Here is a 19,939-nt window from a genome sequence, read left to right on the forward strand (position 1 = left end):
ATTTCCATCTCCGAGGTGTAGAAAAGAAAACGAATATTGAAGTAACATATGCTATATGTAAAAAATATTTCTAAACTTTTCATGTAAGGAAATATTAGTATAGTATTGAGGAAGTATTTATATAGTTCCTCTTACTTAAAATACACCAAAAAGATTAAAATCGCCCCACGGCCATATACACTCTCCCAAAATGACACTTTTTCTATCATAACTTATATATTTTGAATCCATTCAGAGAGTTCAAATAAACTGTAACATTACCTGCGAAAATGATTCAGAACAGCCAGATTTGCAAAAGTGTAGTATTGGTAGTAAGCATATGGAGGATTTTCATCTTCATTCCATTGCTCAGGAGGAGGCACGTCTTTGTCAAATAATGGGTTCTCTGGCTTACTCTCATCATCCACAGAATCCAAGCCAACAACCTAGACAAAACAATTTATCATTCATTGCATAAAATAGAAGTGGAGACTGATTAGAATCAATTCTTACACTCATTATTACCTAAAGAGCCTAATTTTATTAAGATCCTATCTTTACATTACATCCAATTAGAAAGAGACAGCTCAAAATAGTTGATTTCAAAGCACAGTATAATCAAATGACTTAAACATAGTCAAGCTAATAGGTGCAGTGATATAAAAACTGTCAATTTTGTCAAAGAACATTCATCCCCTTGATATATGTTTAATTTGATTTTTTTAATGTTTTCATAGGCATTACTATAATTTTGATGAGATCGGCAAAATTTTGAAAAGTTATTGATGGATATTAATTTGATTCAGACCAAAATAAAGTTTCAAAGACCTGAATATGAATGAATGAAAGAATTGAATAACAACTTAGAGACAGGATTTGAAACTATTATGTAGTTGCAACATGTAAAAAATAAAGATGCATAAAACTACCACCAAGCTAACTGTTGACAGTGTTGACAGCAAAATATAGACATGAGTATGGACTGCTAATTTTGTGAAAATATCTAAATTTGTCTAGAATCAGAATTCAAATATTTCCAGGATTCCGATATTCCCACACAATGATCAAATCTATGTAGAGTATGGCCTCAGAGATATTGATTAGAAGTCCATCATAAAAGGCCGTGGACAGAAGAGGGGGCTCTAAATTCCTCTGAAATGCTTAGGAGATATGACCCTAATTGTAGCCCCTCCAAATGAACGAATGAATAATGTACCCCATCTTAAAACACTCCCTAAATTTTTGTAGTTGGGGTCTTGCGATCATATGCTTCCAAGGCAAATTACTTAATTGGATTCAAAGGGCTGATCCACCAAAAATCTATCAAAAATTTTTTACAAAGAACTGAAACATGATTACTGCATAGGGATATTTCAGATCTGGCATGGCCGTAATGTGCACATCACTGATTATCTTTTCTCTAATTTAACCATACCAAAAAAATAAGTAAACACCTTTCTAGTTCAAAGGAACCATTTAATAAAAATCAAGTGCAGTGCTTTTATCAAAAACATACTCAAATTAAACATCACAATTTTCCATAGTGAAAAATTCCAAAGTTAAATTTTATTGCAGAGCTAAACGTATTGATTGCAGATGTATTTTTTTTTCATCTCACTCACAAAGCAGCATGAAGCCAATTATTGATTTCATTTTGCTTCTTTAGTCACAACTGCTGCTTTTGGTGTATACCTGCAGATGTTTGGCGACAGTGAATGTGTTAACACATATGTACAGCCATAGGTAACACTCACAAAATGAATCCCCCAAAAAAAATTTCTTGCTATAGCCTAAGCACACATGCTGCTTTCAGATCAAATCCGAGTAAAGGAAACGGATTTTTCCTCATTGGGATTTTCACACTTTATGTGCACTTGTGGGTGAATAAATACAGGTAATTCACTGACTATTCCTCAGTTACTTCCTTGAATTTTGAGTTAAGAAGATTCTTCATGGTATCAAGGCTATATGCATTAAAAAGAAACTTAGCACCGCCTATGAGTTATCAAATAAACACCCTGTATGGAATAAGTTAAACTTATGGATACAAAAAAAGAGTTGATAAACCAGCCTCAATCTAAGCTAAACCTGTGTTAACAAAATCAGAATATGGAATGCAATAATTCACAATGTCTGGCGATATCTGGTGGAAATATTTTATATCCATGAGAATAAACTACCATTTAGTTTATTCTCATGGAATGCAATATAAGGGTGTTGGTCGAACCCCTTGCTGAAATTATTCACCAAATTCCACAATTTTCAATTTCAGTCATCAATTTCAGCATCAACCTATTGAAGACTTCATTGAGCACATAATTACCACAACACATCCTAAGCCTGTTCTGTATGTTATTATGCATTTTGCTTCTAATTGTAGCAGACCAAATGAAATAGATACATTAAAAAATTTTTTTTACAAGCTTTGATACCTAAAATATAGAGAAATTGATCCAACTAGTTAGATTTAACTACATCCTACAAATTTTTAGATACTGAGAACCAACGAGCATAATTATCTTATAATTTGAAAAAGGAATCTGACTATCCCAAGTAAGGGCTTCAGATTTTGACGAGCAGGAATGAAAATAATCATATCATTTTAGTGTGGACCAACAAACATAAGCAAAAAAGCAACACAAATTATTAACATTTAGACATTTAACATGTTTTTGTTATGGATAAGGTGAGAGACATGTAGTAAACTTACATATTGGAGAAACATGTGAAGCTCGGGGTGAGAATGTGGGTTATTTGTAACTTCGAACAGAGGAAGAAATATGTTTTTCAATATTTCTTGAAAATTACTTATTAGTTTATTGGATTTGAAAATGTCACTGAAATAAAAATAACAAAAAGTGTTTAAGTTTCACAGTAAGCAATATAGATTAACATCATTACATCAAAATGGTGTTAAAAGCAATTTGGAACATGAAATAGCAAAGAAAGAACAGAATCAAATTAGACATGGGCTTACACCTCTTTAATAGAAATGATCAAACATGAATTTAGAAATTTTAATAAAAATTATTTGACAAAAAGGCAAAGATTTATTATTTAGTGAAATGAACCCCATAATTTGTGTGATATGTTTAACAGTAGAGATCATCACCTAAAAAGCAAATAAAAATTACACTGTTAAGATTTTTTCAGTGGCCTTTTTGTTTGTTTAAATTGAATCCTTCAGCATTCCATTCCTTTAATAAAAATAGCAACTTAATGCATCTTATTTTAACTATTTCTCATCAGCAGGAACAAACCCACCATTAGATTTCAAAATTACTTTCATTTCTGACTTGAAATCTAATGAAAGAAGTCACAGTCCTTCATGTTTTGCCAGTTTACAACTAATAAAGTCAGTGTTGGAAAAAGTACTGCGAAAAAGTAACTGGGCTAAACTACAGTTACTTTATAAAAAAAATAATCAATTATGAGTACAAATTACTGATTTTAAAAAGTAATCAGTAAAATTACAGTTGAAATTACTTCTCGTAATATTTTCCACTCCAGAGACCTCCCAGCAACTGTCGATAGCGCAGTAAAAATGTGGAAAAATTGAGAAATAAAAATTGCTAAAGCTGCAATTTCACTTGTCATACACACATTTATAACTGCAGAAACAAGACAAGGGATGTCATATTTTGTACCCATGATAAACAAGCTGAAACATAAGGGTATAGCTGAACCATAAACAAGAAAATGATGGTCCTCAGGGATTCCAAGTTACCTGTAGGCCTAGATTAATCAGTGAGATAAGTAATCATTGATTACGGGCAAGTAACGATTATAACAAAAGTAACGGTTCCTCCTTCACCATGAGGAGGAATTTTCAAGTAAAAATGACATTTAAAAAAAGTTATTGTTACCAGTAATCCAATTACTTTTACTCAATTACGTACTTACCAACACTGAATATAATATTAAAGTCATTAACTTAGATTCCAATTAAAAAAAGAGAATTCTACACACAAACTTGTCATCAACAGATATCCAACTGCTATCTTCTCCAATCACAAAAAAAGTTCATTTTGCTCACTTTTTCAGGACTGAAATTTCCCTTTCCTTGTACAACTCACTATTATAATTTTTAACCTAATTTCTGCACAAAAGATAAATGGAATGCCATCATAAGCATGCCCCCACTGAATTAACTTTTGAGGGGGAGGGAAATAGAAGAGCATTTTGTGGTTTGCAGTCATGCGAGGCTATTAGTCGAATTAAACCAGCCATTCAAATGAACTTGTCTCACAATAGGGTGGTTATTCCTTCATCATAGAAAACGAAAGGCATTGATTGCAATTTGTTACCCACCATTAGTGTATTCATAATATATAAATTATTTGGTTTTACAAATCCCAGCTTAGATGAATGGCAATTGTCAATTTTAACCTCATTTGAAAAAGGCCAGATTGGCGCCCATGCGATGCCACTCCACATGACGTCACAGGGACCTAGTTTCTACACGAGTAGATAGGAGTTTTACATCTTCTGAGATTACCAATGCATGCATGAGGCACAGAGCTCAGGGAAACATCTCTTAATAATCACCTATTAAAATTGCCTATGGTCGAAAAGTTTCCTTCGTTTGATAGAGCATTAATAATCCTTATTTAAGCCAAGCACTACCTGCTAGCAGGGTACTCTGCTACCTGCTAGCAGCCTGCATCGTAGTGGGGCTCATAGCCTCGCACCAAGGTGGCCTCACACAGCGGCAGCTGGAACCAGAATGACCTCACATGGGCTTTTCCCAGCATTCATACTTAGCCGTCGTGTTTTCACACACTTGAAAATTTTCACTTTTCATTTAATCGTGTAAAATAGATATCGTCATTTAAAAATTTAAAAGCATGAAATACATACTCCAGGAGTAATAATCTTTCAATTAACGCAATAAAAAAATAGGAAACCACCCTATTATACTCAAAAATTAAGAGATACACAAAGTTTGATTTAAGAAAACTTTGAAATGGCTGTACCCACTGAGTCTTGACCTAACTTTTGGATATGATAGTACCTACAAGGGAGCGAGAAAAAATCCCATGCAAATGACACCAGGGAAATGCTATTTCATAAGGTACCCAGACGGCACAGAATCCTCCGTATCTAATTCATATGCAGATAGTATCCATTGACTACCGCTCCGTCGCTTTTCGTCAATGGATACTATCTGCAAACGAATTAGATACGGAGGATATGTATGATGGGTAATAGACAACAAGGTTTTATTGAAGAAATGTTTTCAGCTTTTGCTTTAACACTTTGAGTGCTGGCTGCTAAATTTAAAGCCCTACTGAAAAATCCAGCCATTTTTACTATATTCGTGCATTTTTTAAAACATTAGCATCAAAAATATATTTATATCGATGTGCATTTCAATAAAAATGGACTTTGCTCTTCTTCCTGAATGAGTTGAATAACATTTATTGCTAATTTTTAAATATGTAATTCAACAATGAAAACCTACTGTTTTTGAAAAATAAAATAGTTGCAGCAAATTCTGTACCGCCGTAAAATGCATAATAATTTTTTAATACGCTCAATTTGAACTATTTAAAGCATGGAAATCATAAAAAAGCAAGCAAAGCATTATAAATCCTCGATGACAAAAAGGGTCAATGCACCCTCAACGAACCCATTGGCCCAAAGAATTTTCACACTAAGTGGCCTAAGATGAGGATGCTGGTAGCTACAGAGGAATTTTCGTCCTCAAGACATAAAGTGAACTCTTTTTCCATCACGCAGTTGATTTTTGAAAAAAACAGAACCCCTAAACAGTAAACTGGAAAAGTACCACGGACGAAATATTACGGCTTCACACATACAAAGCCAATTAAATGGAAAGACGTAATATTACGTCCATGGCACGCAAAGTGATTCGATTCGACTTAAGAAAAAATTTCAAAATACCTCTGCGAGAAATACATATGGAGATGAGCCAATATTATGAATTTCACATATTTCCCATACTATGACACTAATGCCAAGGAATTCCTATCAGTCCCTTTGATAAATTTTGATTATTCAGAGCAAAATAGTGAAATTCATATATTTCCCATGTTATGACACTAATGCCAAGAAATTCCTATCAGTTCCTTCGATAAAGTTTGATTATTCTGAGCAAAATTAAGAACTTAAGAAATTAAGAAATTAAGAAGAGAAGATACTTTTTTTAAAAAATGCAATACCAAATGAAAACCATAGTACTGCAAGGAATAGAAAGCAACTTACAACAGCCTTGGAATTTGTATGAGCCATCGTACATTGTCAGAATACACATTGTGTACAATAGCCCACTGAGCCAGCTTGTCCCACTCATCAGGACTCTTTCCATAAATAGACAGACGCAGCTCTGCATTCTGGTACTTGCTTTCCTCCAAATCAAACGCAACTTCCTGAAAATAAAATGCCAAGAATGAAAAAAATGCCCAATGTGACATTTTTAACCTCCCCAACCTTTTTTACAGTCAATCTTTGTTTTACTTAAATTATGCGAAACATGATTATGCAAAAAATTCACCATTACGTAGAATGTGTAAGAGATATAATAAATATTGCAATGAACTTAATTTGTTTCACAAAAGAAATGAGTATTGTAAGGCTCTAATATTGTTAATGAACTATGGCGACTAAATTTAATGTGTTATATTCTAAAAAACTGGGATTGTATTTTTGTATTATGTTTATATACTTTCTATCAATTGTGTCTTTCCTTTAATTATGTTGTTGGGAAAACAATAAAAACCAATAGATTAAAAAAATATACTTCCCTCCTAGTGTGTGCTTCCTCCCTTATGTGAGAAGTAAATCTTGTGGATTTGTAACAGGACACACTGATATGGGTATCAATGCCCTAATGAAACATTACCTTCAAAGATGAATTCTTCTCAGGTTTTCAGCCAGGTTAATTCTGTCGTATAAGCTGATGTTTCGAGAGATGACTTGTCTCCCATCTTCAAGGTCATGTTGCTCTTGCTCAAGGCCATGAGAGGCCACCTTGGTGCGAGGCTGTGAGCCCCACTATGATGCGGGCTGCTAGCAGGTAGCAGAGTACCCTGCTAGCAAGTCCAATTTTAGGGCGAAATTGGACTTTCAAAGAGTAACACAGCCTTGAAGGTGGGAGACAGATCGTCTCTCGAAACGTCAGCTTATTCGACAGAATGAACCTGGCTGAAAACCCGAGAAAAATTCATCAATTGTATTCACCAGGAGAAATTAAAATCATTTATTACCCTCAAAGCACTGCATATAACAAGTGACTTTGTATGCAGTCACACCCACGGGTGCATATTTACTCCAAAGATGACATTTGCCATGAAAATTTAATCTGGCTTAGCCCGGGATTCAAACCCAAATCTGCTGATTGCCCACTCCACTCCCTGGATTGACACAATCTATATGCCACTTTGTCATGCTTATTGTTATGAAACAAGCGTATTTCTGGGAGGATAGACTTCTTTATTAAATATGGCTATTATCATTGCTTAAATCTCCATTATTTATTCATATTGCTTCTCAATGTTATTTTTTGAAGTCCCGCTAGGCTTTTCTGGTTACCCACCAGGTCCGTATTGACATGGCTGCCAATGTTTGAAAAAACCACATCTGTTCCCATTATCAGCCCTGAAGATGGGAACCAACTTTGCATCCAAAACATCAGCAGTCATGTGAACATACACATGATGAATACACCAGTGATGAAATTTGACATGAAAAAATCATTTGGCTTAGCCAGGATTTGAACCCAGATTTCCTGATTGTAGGTCAGGTATGCCACCAGTTACACCAACAAGCCATCTTATTCCGAGGGAAATCTCAGGATGGGTTTACCAAACTTGGTGTTGACATCTTAAGTCCACATAATTACACATGAGACAGAGGTCATGCTTACTAAGCCACTGTCGTTGAGAAAACTCTACTAAGTCGCCTCTCTGTAACAGACATTTTTGAAAGCACTACATGTAACAAGTGCCTTTGTATGCATTGGAACAGCTGATTTTGAGTTGTTTTATTTTGGATTGGATGTGACGATTGATGGGAGGAGGACAATGAAGTGGACAATAATGAGCAGCAGAGGTGGAGTGGGGCAATTGTTGTTGACGGTGCGGGATGGAGTGTAAGGAGAGTTGGATTGTAATAGTCATGGCGTGCGGATGTGTTTTTGCTCCCGAGTTTTAACTTATAAAAAGTGTTATACAGTGTTATAACAATATTTGTGAACCATTGAAGAGAGAATAAAAAACGTTACAGCATATTTGCCGTGGAAGATTTGCTTGGTGGTGTAACTAGCAGCATACCTAACTGGCAATCGGGAGATCCAGTTTCGAATCCTGGCTAAGCCAAAAGATTTTATCATGGCGACTTTCATCCTTGGTGTAAATTACCTTCAACTCAAAATTCAGAGAAAATGTTTCCAAAGAACTTTGACAGAAAAGTTAACACTGGAAATAATGCTGATTCCACATATGATGGAATTTACTTTACCATCGGTCCACTGAAATGGATTAATATCATAAAACGATGGTCTTAGGTATAGCCAAATGGATAAGTAACCACCAGATGCCTAGAGCCTATTGCACAGAGTACATGCGTGTTATTTTAAATTTCCCATATTATGGGAAAAGAAAGAGGTGCAAACTGATGTGAATAAAAAAGTTGATTATAAAAAAGTAACGTAAAATATTGGGCTCAAGCCAGCTAGTTCCTCTAGCTCTTTCTATGCAGATACAAAGTCCTGCTTAGAAAAAAAAGCTTCATGAAGCTATTCTCTCTGGAAGTCTGAGTTTCACCTCAGAGTACTTTCATGCATTTTTTAAATCTTTCAGCATTGCAATACCACCTAAATATGGTATTTCTACATTTTCTTTGACCCATAAGGAATAATTATGTACTCAATTTGGTCAATAGGGAAGGAAATCGTCTTTCCATCCAACAATGCTACCACACACATAGCTAGGAGAATCAACACACTTGTTCTATTATTGTTATTATTATATAAATATCTAAAAACATGTAATAATGGATTTAGAGTCAAAAACACTTACCTTAATGATTCTGGCAAAGTATTTTCCTTCTAAATAGTTATCTGTTTTCAAAAATACTTCCCTGAGTCTACTTTCTCCAATTGGATTGTACTTTGCATTGAATTTATCAAAGCGGTGAAAAGTATTTCGGTCCTGAGGAAGAGAAGATTGGCACATCAATATCAAGAGCATGGTAGAAAGTGAAAAAACATGGTCTCTACAGATTCTATATTCCCATAACAACTTACTACAGGAATTCTCAAGCATTTAAAACCCCAGGAAACAATTTATAATACATTTGAGAGCAAGCAAAGTCAAGCTTTGGCTAACTTGGACTGGCAAAAAAAGAGCAAAGAAAGCCCAAGGACTAAGAATTCATATTTAAAACTTCATCTCAGCCAACCTATATCATGGGCAAATTCAAAAAATTTGCATGTGCTTAATATATGCAGTAATTACATAATTTAAATTAATTCTAAAAATTTTGGAAATACTGTCCCTAGGCTATATTTCTTTTTACAGCTTCTAAATACTTATATACGTACACATAACTGATAACTTCAGGCTTTACTTTGTGAAACCTCTCCATATTGGAAATAAAGAAATAAAAACTTTGTAAGGTTCACTGTTATTTAATTATGGGCACGACCCAAGTATCGTAACTTGGATACATCGTCAGGTGACTGATCTTACATGCATCTTATATTTATACACACATATGACAGTGAGGACATCTATTGGAAAGGAAAAGGACTGGTTGAGAGGGTGGGGGTGGGGGTTAAGCACAGAATGGAATGGGGGGGAAGGGGCAGCCTTGATTTGGGACGAGGGTTTTTCCTGTGAGGATGGGTATCTGACCAACGAGGGGAGGGCAGGGTTAAAGTGGGTGAGGAGACGAGAGCTAAGGAAGGTCGCGCTGTTGGGGAAGAAAAAAAGGATTAGCAGGGTACATATAGTTTTCCAAATCACAATAGTCTATGGTAGGTCATTGAGTCCAGCTGTGGATGGTGCTGGTATGGGTTAATGATTTCCCTAAAGGACATGGGTCACAGGGGGAATTTTGGTAAAAGCACTGCATAGTATCTTTTCTTGGAAATTTTAACGGCACACAGGTGGATAGGCACTTTGAAATTTAAAGGTTGTCACCGTAGGAGTTCACTTAGGAGAGTAGGAGTTCCGATAGATGTCCTCACTGTCATATGTGGGTATAAATATAAGATGCAAGTAAGATCAGTCACCTGACGATGTAACCAAGTTACGAAACCTGGGTCGTGCCCATAATTACATAACAGTGAACCTTACAAAGTTATTATTTCTTTATTTCCTATGTATATAGACTGGCAGTCAATTGACAACAATAAACTAAAAATATGAAATTGTAAAAAAACTCCATCATTGCATATGTGTTCTCCCACTGTGGTGAATAGGATGCAGTGGCGGATACAGATGGGGGGTGCAGGAGGTGCGCGCCCCCTAAAATGTCTTAAACTATTCATGTGACTTCATTATTTTTTATTACGATGATAAAAGTAAAGGTAACTCAAGATATCTTTTCCACCCCCCCAACTGAAAGAAAACCAAAAGGAAAAGACCCTAGGAAAGGGCCTGGGCTAATACAAGGAAAAAAGGAAGAAAGTAAAAAGGAAGAGATATGAGGAAGTAAGCCAACTAGCATTAGATAGGGTGGGATGAAGGGCTGCAGTCAACCATTCTCAGGATTGAACATCCAATGATGATAGTGAACGTTAAAATAAAAAATAAAACGAGTATGGGTGGGTGTCTTACCAGCCCCCCTCTTGAGTTGAGTACCTAACATCAGTGGTGTAGTGAGGGGGGACAGGATCGGCCCTAGCAGGTGCGGGGCTAGGGGCGAACCTTCAGTGCGGGGCCCTTCACTTAAAATATTAAACTCTATACCCCATCTATAACCTCGAGAATTTTGAATCCCTACCACTCTCTGGCTAAGTATGTGTTCCCCTCCCAAATTCAGACTTCGTAATTACGTCGTTATGATACCATCACGCAGTTCGTTTTCAAAACTACTGTATATTTTAATTTTTTTTTAACGAACGCGGCCTTAAGCGCGGGGCCTGGGGCGGTCGCCCCGGTCGCCCCGCCCTAAGGCCGGCTCTGAGGGGGGAGGTCCGAGGGGTCCAGGCCCCCAAAATATTTAGATACAATTATGTACTTTGCTTCATCATAAAAGAAAACAAAATATTGAAAAATCTTTAATTTACAAAAGATTTCTCTGAAAAATAAAGTTTTTCCACTTATAAAAAGTGTTAAAATTAGTTAAAAACCCTCAACTCAGAGTCCTGTTTTTAAACAATTTTCCCTGACCCTTCAGGTTTTGAATCCCGCCGAACAAAATTCCTAGCTACACCACTGCCAATCGTTAATACTAACTAAGCCAATGGAACAATGAAAATGATGTAATGACAGAATGAGTACTTACAGCATGAACATCTAACATGTCAACAGTCAAATCATATGGTCCAAGATTCATTGACTGAAATACTTCTCTAAGGGTCATTTTCTCTCCCTTGGCAACTGTAACAACTTCATCAGCATGATTTTTTATTGTTTTCTTTATAAAACGAAGTAGATGCTTTTGATTCATACATGAGGCAGCGTGAATGTGGGTATCTACCTATTAAAAAAAATCAGAAACATTCAGAATGATAGTGAATAATCCTATAAATAAATAAGACACGTGCGATTCAATAGCTGATTTGCATTACTTTTCTAATGTTATAAAAATCCCTGTGAGGAACAGCTTTCTGTGATGCGAGCTCTCTCAACTCATTCAAGAGAACATGTAATTGAAACTTGGAGGATAAATAACTTAGCCGCCGGTAACAAAAAGATTTTCTGGAATAAAAAGAATAAATTAACATCAATCAACCATCAAAAAATAAGGATTTGATGCAGTGAATTACTTATTGATAAATATTATGCCCTTTAACCCAAAGCTAACATTAAAATAATATGAAAGAGCTGAAAATGATGAAAAAGAGCAAATTATATTGACAAAGAGAATGTCCAAAATATTATGAACAATTAAAATTAAGGTCGTAACTCACAATGGGCCATCAGCAATCATCAGACACAAATAATTCATGTCTGCTATAAATGTTGCCAAATTTGGATAGGGGTAATCATTGGGCTTCCCAGCAGCTAACGCAGCTTCATCCTTATATACGTTAAAAACACCCCCAACAGACTTGATGATATATCCTTTAGCTTCTGGAAATTCACACTCCCATGGATTTTCAGCGGCGGCAGGGGGATTGATGGGATGATCTAAACAAAAGAAGCAAAATCACATTAAATAATGGATTGCAGGCGTATAATCACAGATAAAATATTTAATGTGGTAGTTGGCTTTAAATAATTATTTTTTAAGGAAGAGAAATTCCTTTGTTCATCAAAACAATCAGAGGTATATATTCTAAAGATGTTATTGAACCAAAATTAAAATCTGGCATTTATAAATTAAAATGTAATGATTGTGATTCATGCTACATCGGCCAAACGGGACGAGACTTCAACACCAGGGTAAAGGAACGCAGGGCATGTTGGAAAAACATGGACAATACGTCAGCTTTCGCCCGGCACCCCCTGGAAATGGGGCACGGAAGTAATTTCGACCCCGAAATACTCCATTTTACCAGTAAAAGAAGAAGGATGGATGCCTTGGAAATTCGAGAAATAGTCATAAATGGAAACCTTGTTAACGACATAACCTTTCCCAACCCATCCCCCTTATTACTCATCACCCTCCCAAATCCTCCACCCCAACAACCCACCTGACAAACTGTGTCCCCCCCCCCCTATTCTTTTCCACGAATTACCAATCCCAGCTTGAATCCAAACCTTTTCCCCCTACCCCCACATTATCAACCACTATATATATACCTGCCCCCACCATATATTGTATGTATTTGAAAATGGTGTAATAGTCAAAACCGGTAATAAAATAGAAACTGTGAATTTTGTGGAATTAACAAAGTGTTTTTCATTATTAAAATTAACTAAATTAAAGAATGATAATTCCACATGTTCAGCTACAGTGTGAATTCATACCATAGCAATATTGTGTTCTCTGTTTAATCAATTAATTTATAATTTTGTGACAAACATGAATCATATTTTGGATGAATTCAAAGGAATGCAAAACTCTTTGGCAATAGAGGTTATATATTCAATGTGTATGTTCAATTTTCCTATTTATATCCATAATCGTTATCACTAATCTCTTATTCATATATTTTGCTTGTTATTGTTACTCTCTGTAGGAATGGTTTGCAACCAATTATCTTCCTGATATAAAAAAGTACAGTTAATTTCATCTTTAATGTTTGGTATTTAAAGTATTTTTATAACCAACCAGGGAAGGATATATTTCCAAAGATAAGAGAAATACGAACACCAATTTAATTAGGAAGTGCATCTCTAAAATACATTCTCTGGCACCCAAAGTTAACTGAAACAAATGGTTTCAGAATTTTGTTTATTTTCATTGGCTCATGGATAGTTCTTTCCTTGAAATTTCAAGATGTCACATATATTTATGCCATGAGGTGACATTCCATGAAATATTTGTGCAGTATTCAAGGGAAACAACCCATCAATTAAAAACAAATTTTGCCATATTTTTACTCCTCCCTGCCAATTTCCATATAACGGCATAACTAATTAAAACCACCCTACTGAAAAATTATGGAGTATTATTCTATTATGCCATAATTACTGGTTAACAACCAAAATTAGGTAACTACTGACTTAAATATTATCAATTAAATGCAAAGTTTACAATAACTATTCTTTCACCGCAAACTGCTCCCAATAAAAACCATGACGTGATGATGCCACGTGTGATAAATAAAAAAAAAATATTTCATTTACCTACGTGAAATGGAATGGCAATTTCCCAGGATTCAACTTTAAAAACATGTATTTTTTTAGTAGAGGAATTGTTTTTTTAAGTCTTAAAAAGAACAATCAACACAAAATAGGAACAATGGAAGAGCAGGTAATATATGTGGCTTAGTGATTTTTAAAACATGTCACACAAACAAAAATTTTATCATGTATTTTTAATTCTCAGAAATTATAGACTATATACATGCAATACCCTCATTATTTACAAGTACTTACATCCTTGTGTTATGCTAAACATGTATTTTCCATGAAAAGAAAATTTTACAGCCAAAGCAAGATAAATTATTAAAAATAAAGAACATTTTGCAAGCAAAAACACACAGCTGACCTATTACTATCTCTATGCACAAATAGATTACATTTGTATCCACAAATCATCAGATGAAAGGAACACTGTAACACAGAGGCAATTGGTGAGTTAAGGTGAGTTTAAAGGCATGACATACCTTTCATAGGGATACCTAAGGCCATTCAATGTAGTATACATAGATGCAAAGAGTAAAAATCGATTCTAAACTTTCACCCTTACCATGGGCAAAATTTTAACGTCTCGTTTTTGGAGCATTTTTGAATAATTTGAAAGCCAAATTATGGCTTACAAACAAATTTTATCTTCATATACAACATAAGCAGTATTGTCACGACCCAAGAGGACCAATCGCTATCTCTGAAAGCTAGCCAAATCAAATGGCTGTTTGAGCATTTTAATCTCGAACCATTAAGTTAACAATTATTCTATCTCCACTAATAATGTATTTCCTGGGCAAATTTAATGTTTTGCACTCCAAGGAGTTGAAACTCTCCCATACTCCTTGAATTTTTCTTTAAAAACTGACCAGATTATTGACACTTAAAAGCCTAACATTCATCCAATTTCAATGAAAGTGGCTCCATTCTTGCTTTGCCAAATGGTGTGCAGTTTTTGGTCAACATGTACTTTTCGGCTTTTTTCGCCCCCATTGGTGCAAAAGACTCGCTTCATTAGGATATTTCCGTGCAGATATCCCCGATGTCAAAATTAGTGCTGATTGCAATCACAATTCACTATAAACACTCCTTATTACCTTACATGAGAAACTACCAACCTGGAACCAATGTTGTTGCTGATGCATATAAAATTACGCTTCCCTTTTTTTCTCACACAAAATTTGAACGTGACATTATTGTGAGGCACGGGTGACGATAAAAAAATGAAGGAATTAAAAATCTTGCAACCTTATTGTGAAATGATATTAATCAGAGTGACTTTAAATGAGGACTCAATGTTGTAAGTATATTCTAAGAGACTGACAATTTCATTTAAAGTAGACTCGGCGTGAACCTCCAGCTTACAGTAGTTTTTGATGTAGGCAGTGCTACACAGCTCTGGTCTACCAGAATTACATACATAACACTACCGGAGATAATGTCAGAAAAGAATTTAAATGCTCTTTTGATAATTTTATTTGGAATTATGATGATGTATCCAATGAATTGAATAGCTTCAATGGCACCCATCTAACCCAATCAAGATGATGCAACCACTCTCAAAACTATGTGATTTGGCAAATATAATGTTACATACTTTTCAAATTTACCCCAAGTACACCCATAAAATTTTTCTCAATAGTGCTTTTAATAACTTACATTCTACAAGTGGGAGACCTGAAATGGATAGGAGATAAAATATATGATGAATTACGTTAATGCAGTACCTAAAAACCACAGAAAGAGTAAATCACAGGCTAGAATACCAGGTAAAAATATGTTTTCCCCATACTTGTCAGGCAAGTAGCCAGAAATTTTCCACAGGGGGAGCTTGAGTGATATTTCAATAAATGTGCTATAAATTTAGTTTTCATGATGCTGATATGCATATTCATCAATGCTTTTTAATCAAACGGCTGCAGTAATTATGGCAAGGTCTCTTAAGTGTTTGCTTCCATAAACAGCCTATTTTTCATAAAAAAATTTAGGGCAGTGGCATCATTCTCTAATAATATCTGATTTCGGAAAAATCTTTGTGCACAGTTCGTTTAATAAATGCTCTATACTTGTTCAATACTTCATATTCGTATTAAAGATATTATTTCCCTACACTGATAGAAAATTGAGGATATTCCTTCATAAAATTGTCTTTTCAACTTCAAACAAAGTTGATTTTATCAATTCCACAATTTTTGCACAATTTGTGCTTTGCAACAGTATTTTACCGGCCATCCAAAATCGGTGTGTGTGTGTGTGCAAGGGGTCATACTCTAGCCATCATACTAACCAGATCCCCTACATGATTTGTTATTTATAGCCTGTCCCCACAGACTAGAACTTATGTAGAATCAATGACTCCTCTCTGAAACTATTTATATTTGCAGATATAGCAATTGTGATTTTTCTGACATCTCTTTCCACAGGGTTATCATTGAGAAGCCAAGCGGGAACTTTTCTCGAGTTTCTCACTAACTTAACAGCTCTATATTCACCTACCTTATTTGTCTGAATATAGTCCCCCCCTTTTCTCCAAAAATGCCTGGCTAATATGCGTGGTAAAAGTACAGGGGAGGACTATATTCAAACGCATTTTTTTAACTTTTCCCAAAACCGAAGCCTCAAAATTAGGGGGGGGGGACTATATTCAGAGGGGGGCTATATTTGGAGAAATACGGTATATTTTGCCATCAAACTAAGCTCACATGTTGTCTTGGGGCACTGATATAGCCTTGTAGGCTAATATGCCTCGATGGTTGTGCAAAAGTTGGATCCTAGAACTTTGGCAAAAGTAGAGCCATGAGCCATATAAGCTAGACAAAAGTTCCTACACTTCAATTTCCCGCAAAGTACTACAAATATTTTATCGGGGAGGTGATTTAGAATCCACAATGGCTTTTATTAGCATTCTTTGGACAATGGAAGCCAATTTTATCACTCAGGGCTACATGGCTTTTCAGCTGTACTCATCTCTTTGCTCAATTGACACCATGCAGTGCAAAGCTCCAAGTATGAGGACAATGAAGTGATGTTAGACCAACACAGCTGACCAACAATGTCAATCACAATTAATGAGCTGTTTGTGTCAATTTAAGACATATCAAAGAAAGGAAAGATGAGATAACTGATTATAGAAGTCAAATAATTAGGTAGCATTTCACACTTTCAGTTAGAAGTGTAATTCACATGTTCACAACATGAATTTTTGGAATAGAAGTAGCTATTCATACCTTTTGGCTCTCCACCTTCCAAAATATAGCCAATTTCAAAACTGCTCAAACTATCAACATCCGTTAGAGACTTTTTCTTAGTACCGTCTGCATGCTCCTTGCTTTCTTCTGACGTGGGGTATTTTGTTCACATGCAATATACACAATATTTTGTTTAACTCTAAATGCAAATGCCTGAAAGTGGAGGATGAAGTTTTCCACAAGATCTAGTGTTCAAACAGTTTCGAAAGAGAATTTGATTCAATGATTGTGCAAAGGAAATCAGCACTTTAAATCTTTCCCCTGAATGTGGTAAAATGACACTAAATAACATTAGGTTATTTGAAGTCTGCAAAGCCTATGTCAAACTTATATCATACATCAACCCAGTGAGAAATGGGTGGTGGAATCCACGTGGAACCCACGTGGAAAATTAACGTGGATACCACGTGTTTTTGGTCGTGGAATCAACGTGGAACCCACGTGGAAATTTGGTGGAAAAATTAAAACAGCAGTTGGTGCTGTCCTAAAACCATTAAAACCTCAACCACTCTATATCTAAACCTTCTATATATGTGTCTACGATTTTTCATGTGCTCTCATGGCTGCCTTTCCACGAATTATATAAAAATAGAATGTGCAATACATTTTCACATAACTAGCGTGGTTTCAGGATGATAAATGATGCAATGTCACCAGAGAGTTAAGTTCCACAAATTAGAAATTCTGTTTAACATTTTATGATAATCACCACAAATCCACTTGAAATCAACGTGGATTCCACGTGGGTCCAACCACTCAATATCCACCACCACCAAATATCCACCACTCAACGTGGATTCCACGTGGGTTCCACGTGGATTCCACCACCCATTTCTCACTGGGAAGTAGGTTAGGCATTTACAAACACTGGCAATGTTGGATAAGGAACTGGCACCAGTCAAATTATTTTCTTACACATTACTATGACTGGTGGAGGCAGCCAGTTCGATTTTGGTCATCATATTATAGAGTTTAAATTTGATTATAAAACCTTGGCATTAAAAATTGGGCAAGCTGGACCAAACAAAGATCAATCATGATCCAGCTAGTTCCAGAATTTTCCTATATAATAAGACCAGGTCCCAGATGAAACACTGGGTTTTGCTTAGTTTTTTCTACATTTACACTGAATTAGATCCTGCAAGATCCTTCTAGACCCCATTTTATTTCCATTGTGTTCCATCTGCAACTTGGTCTTTTTCTACTGGAAAATTCTGAGCCTAGCTGGGTATTAATGAATCTTTGTTTGGCCCAGCTAGTTCCAGATTACAAAGTTGTCTTACAATATGACTACTTCAGAAAGTAATCAATTTCTAAAAGGAATTTTCATCAGGTAAGAGTATAAGAGCTTCCATAGGTCATTACAGCTGTTGATGTTGTTTTTTGGATGTACGCTGCGTACTTATTGCAAAATGTCAGGCAACAAACCCAAATAGTACGTGGGGCACACTCGAACAACATCATCAAGAGGTTTGAGTGTTTTATAAAAAATTCTCAAGGCAGTAATATATTATTTACCTCATTGTAGAAGAAAAATAGGTAGTTTGAAAATACTTTTAAATGCTAGTAAAATTAAATTATTGAGTACAAAGTCTGTTCCTACCTTTTAAAATATCTTCCATTATACTGTCCCTTCTCAAATCTTCCTCAATGTCATTCATGTCATTGGGATCAAATATTAAACTCTTCTTTATTGAGTCTGTTTCATGAAAAGTCCACTATCAATTTGAGTATATATGTACAACATTGTACAATACTATCTCTGATTAACCCTTAGACTGCGGGAACATTTTAAAATGTTTTGCATAATGACTTCAGGAAAAATTGTTTTCAAATGTTTAAGTCATTGGTTGACTACCTGCAGCAGTTTCCCAAAATTTTTATTGCTAGATGGATATGAGCATTGGGCATATTGGGGATTTTTCCTCACCATAACCTTATGGTGCTTTACCCAGTGCTGTAGTTAGGAAAAAAATTTAGGCGGTACTCACCAAAATTTGCCTGCAGCTGGACATGTATTATACATCCGGCCACTATTGAAATGTCAAACACAAACTCTTATATTAGTTCCAAGTTTTGCCACGAGATAACTCTGAACAAGTAAATAATCATTTCCGATTTTTCTTTCTGAAATCCATTGGACAATTTACAGTAGGGCTATTTTTTACAGATTTAAAAAGGTAGTTTAACCGGCACGCTTATAACGAGTTTGGATTTTAGGGGGTACACCAGTTTTAGGGGGTACAACACTGGCTTTACCATAGGGATAGCTAAGGGGCTTAATTCTTTTGGGCCATCCCTCACCGAAGGGGGTGCACATGTATGTGCCTACGACAAACGCCCAAATATAGGCCCATCCCATTTTAGGAAAAAAGGAAGGATCGCCCCAGAGTTATAAGGGCTCACTCCCTGCTAGACACTTGGCCAGACTAGAGGAGAAATATACTTTTTCTTTCTCTCCTGCACAGGCTTGTAGCTAAAATCACTAACTCCGGCAGCCCAAGGGTTAAGTGGCAGTTTAGACAGGCCAAGAAATTATTACAAGCAAAACTTATAAATTAGTAAGACATACAGTGGAACCTCGTTAAAGCGAGTACGGGCTATAGCGAGACCCCCGCTATTACGGGAGATAGCCGATGCACCGTCAATTGATCCTATAATAAGCATGTTAAAAATTTCGTTTTTACGAGGCCCTTTTGGTGTTGGCTCTCGCCATAGTGAGGGTTTCACCGCCGGAAAAACTTACACCAAGACTCCTTAATCTCTGTAATTGCTAGCGAT

General features: G+C 35.7%; 1 protein-coding gene across 15 annotated transcripts in view; it reads right to left on the reverse strand.

The window, feature by feature from the left end:
* The window catches only part of LOC124168485 (AMP deaminase 2), a 221,771-nt gene that overhangs the window by 7,716 nt on the left and 194,116 nt on the right, over positions 1–19,939 (reverse strand). For 12 of the 15 annotated variants that reach the window (XM_046546776.1, XM_046546782.1, XM_046546781.1 and 9 more), the window contains 9 exons: positions 18,762–18,857; positions 17,138–17,245; positions 12,083–12,302; positions 11,741–11,870; positions 11,455–11,649; positions 9,021–9,152; positions 6,208–6,371; positions 2,690–2,816; positions 262–425 (listed from right to left, as the gene is read on the reverse strand). In XM_046546776.1, coding sequence (XP_046402732.1) covers positions 262–425; positions 2,690–2,816; positions 6,208–6,371; positions 9,021–9,152; positions 11,455–11,649; positions 11,741–11,870; positions 12,083–12,302; positions 17,138–17,245; positions 18,762–18,857 — 1,336 coding nt within the window. The remainder of the gene's footprint in view (positions 1–261; positions 426–2,689; positions 2,817–6,207; positions 6,372–9,020; positions 9,153–11,454; positions 11,650–11,740; positions 11,871–12,082; positions 12,303–17,137; positions 17,246–18,761; positions 18,858–19,939) is intronic. The other 3 variants (XM_046546786.1, XM_046546780.1, XM_046546787.1) reach the window with 2 other exon arrangements.

The sequence above is a fragment of the Ischnura elegans genome, chromosome 11, assembly GCF_921293095.1.
Source record: "Ischnura elegans chromosome 11, ioIscEleg1.1, whole genome shotgun sequence".
NCBI classification, from domain to species: domain Eukaryota; kingdom Metazoa; phylum Arthropoda; class Insecta; order Odonata; family Coenagrionidae; genus Ischnura; species Ischnura elegans.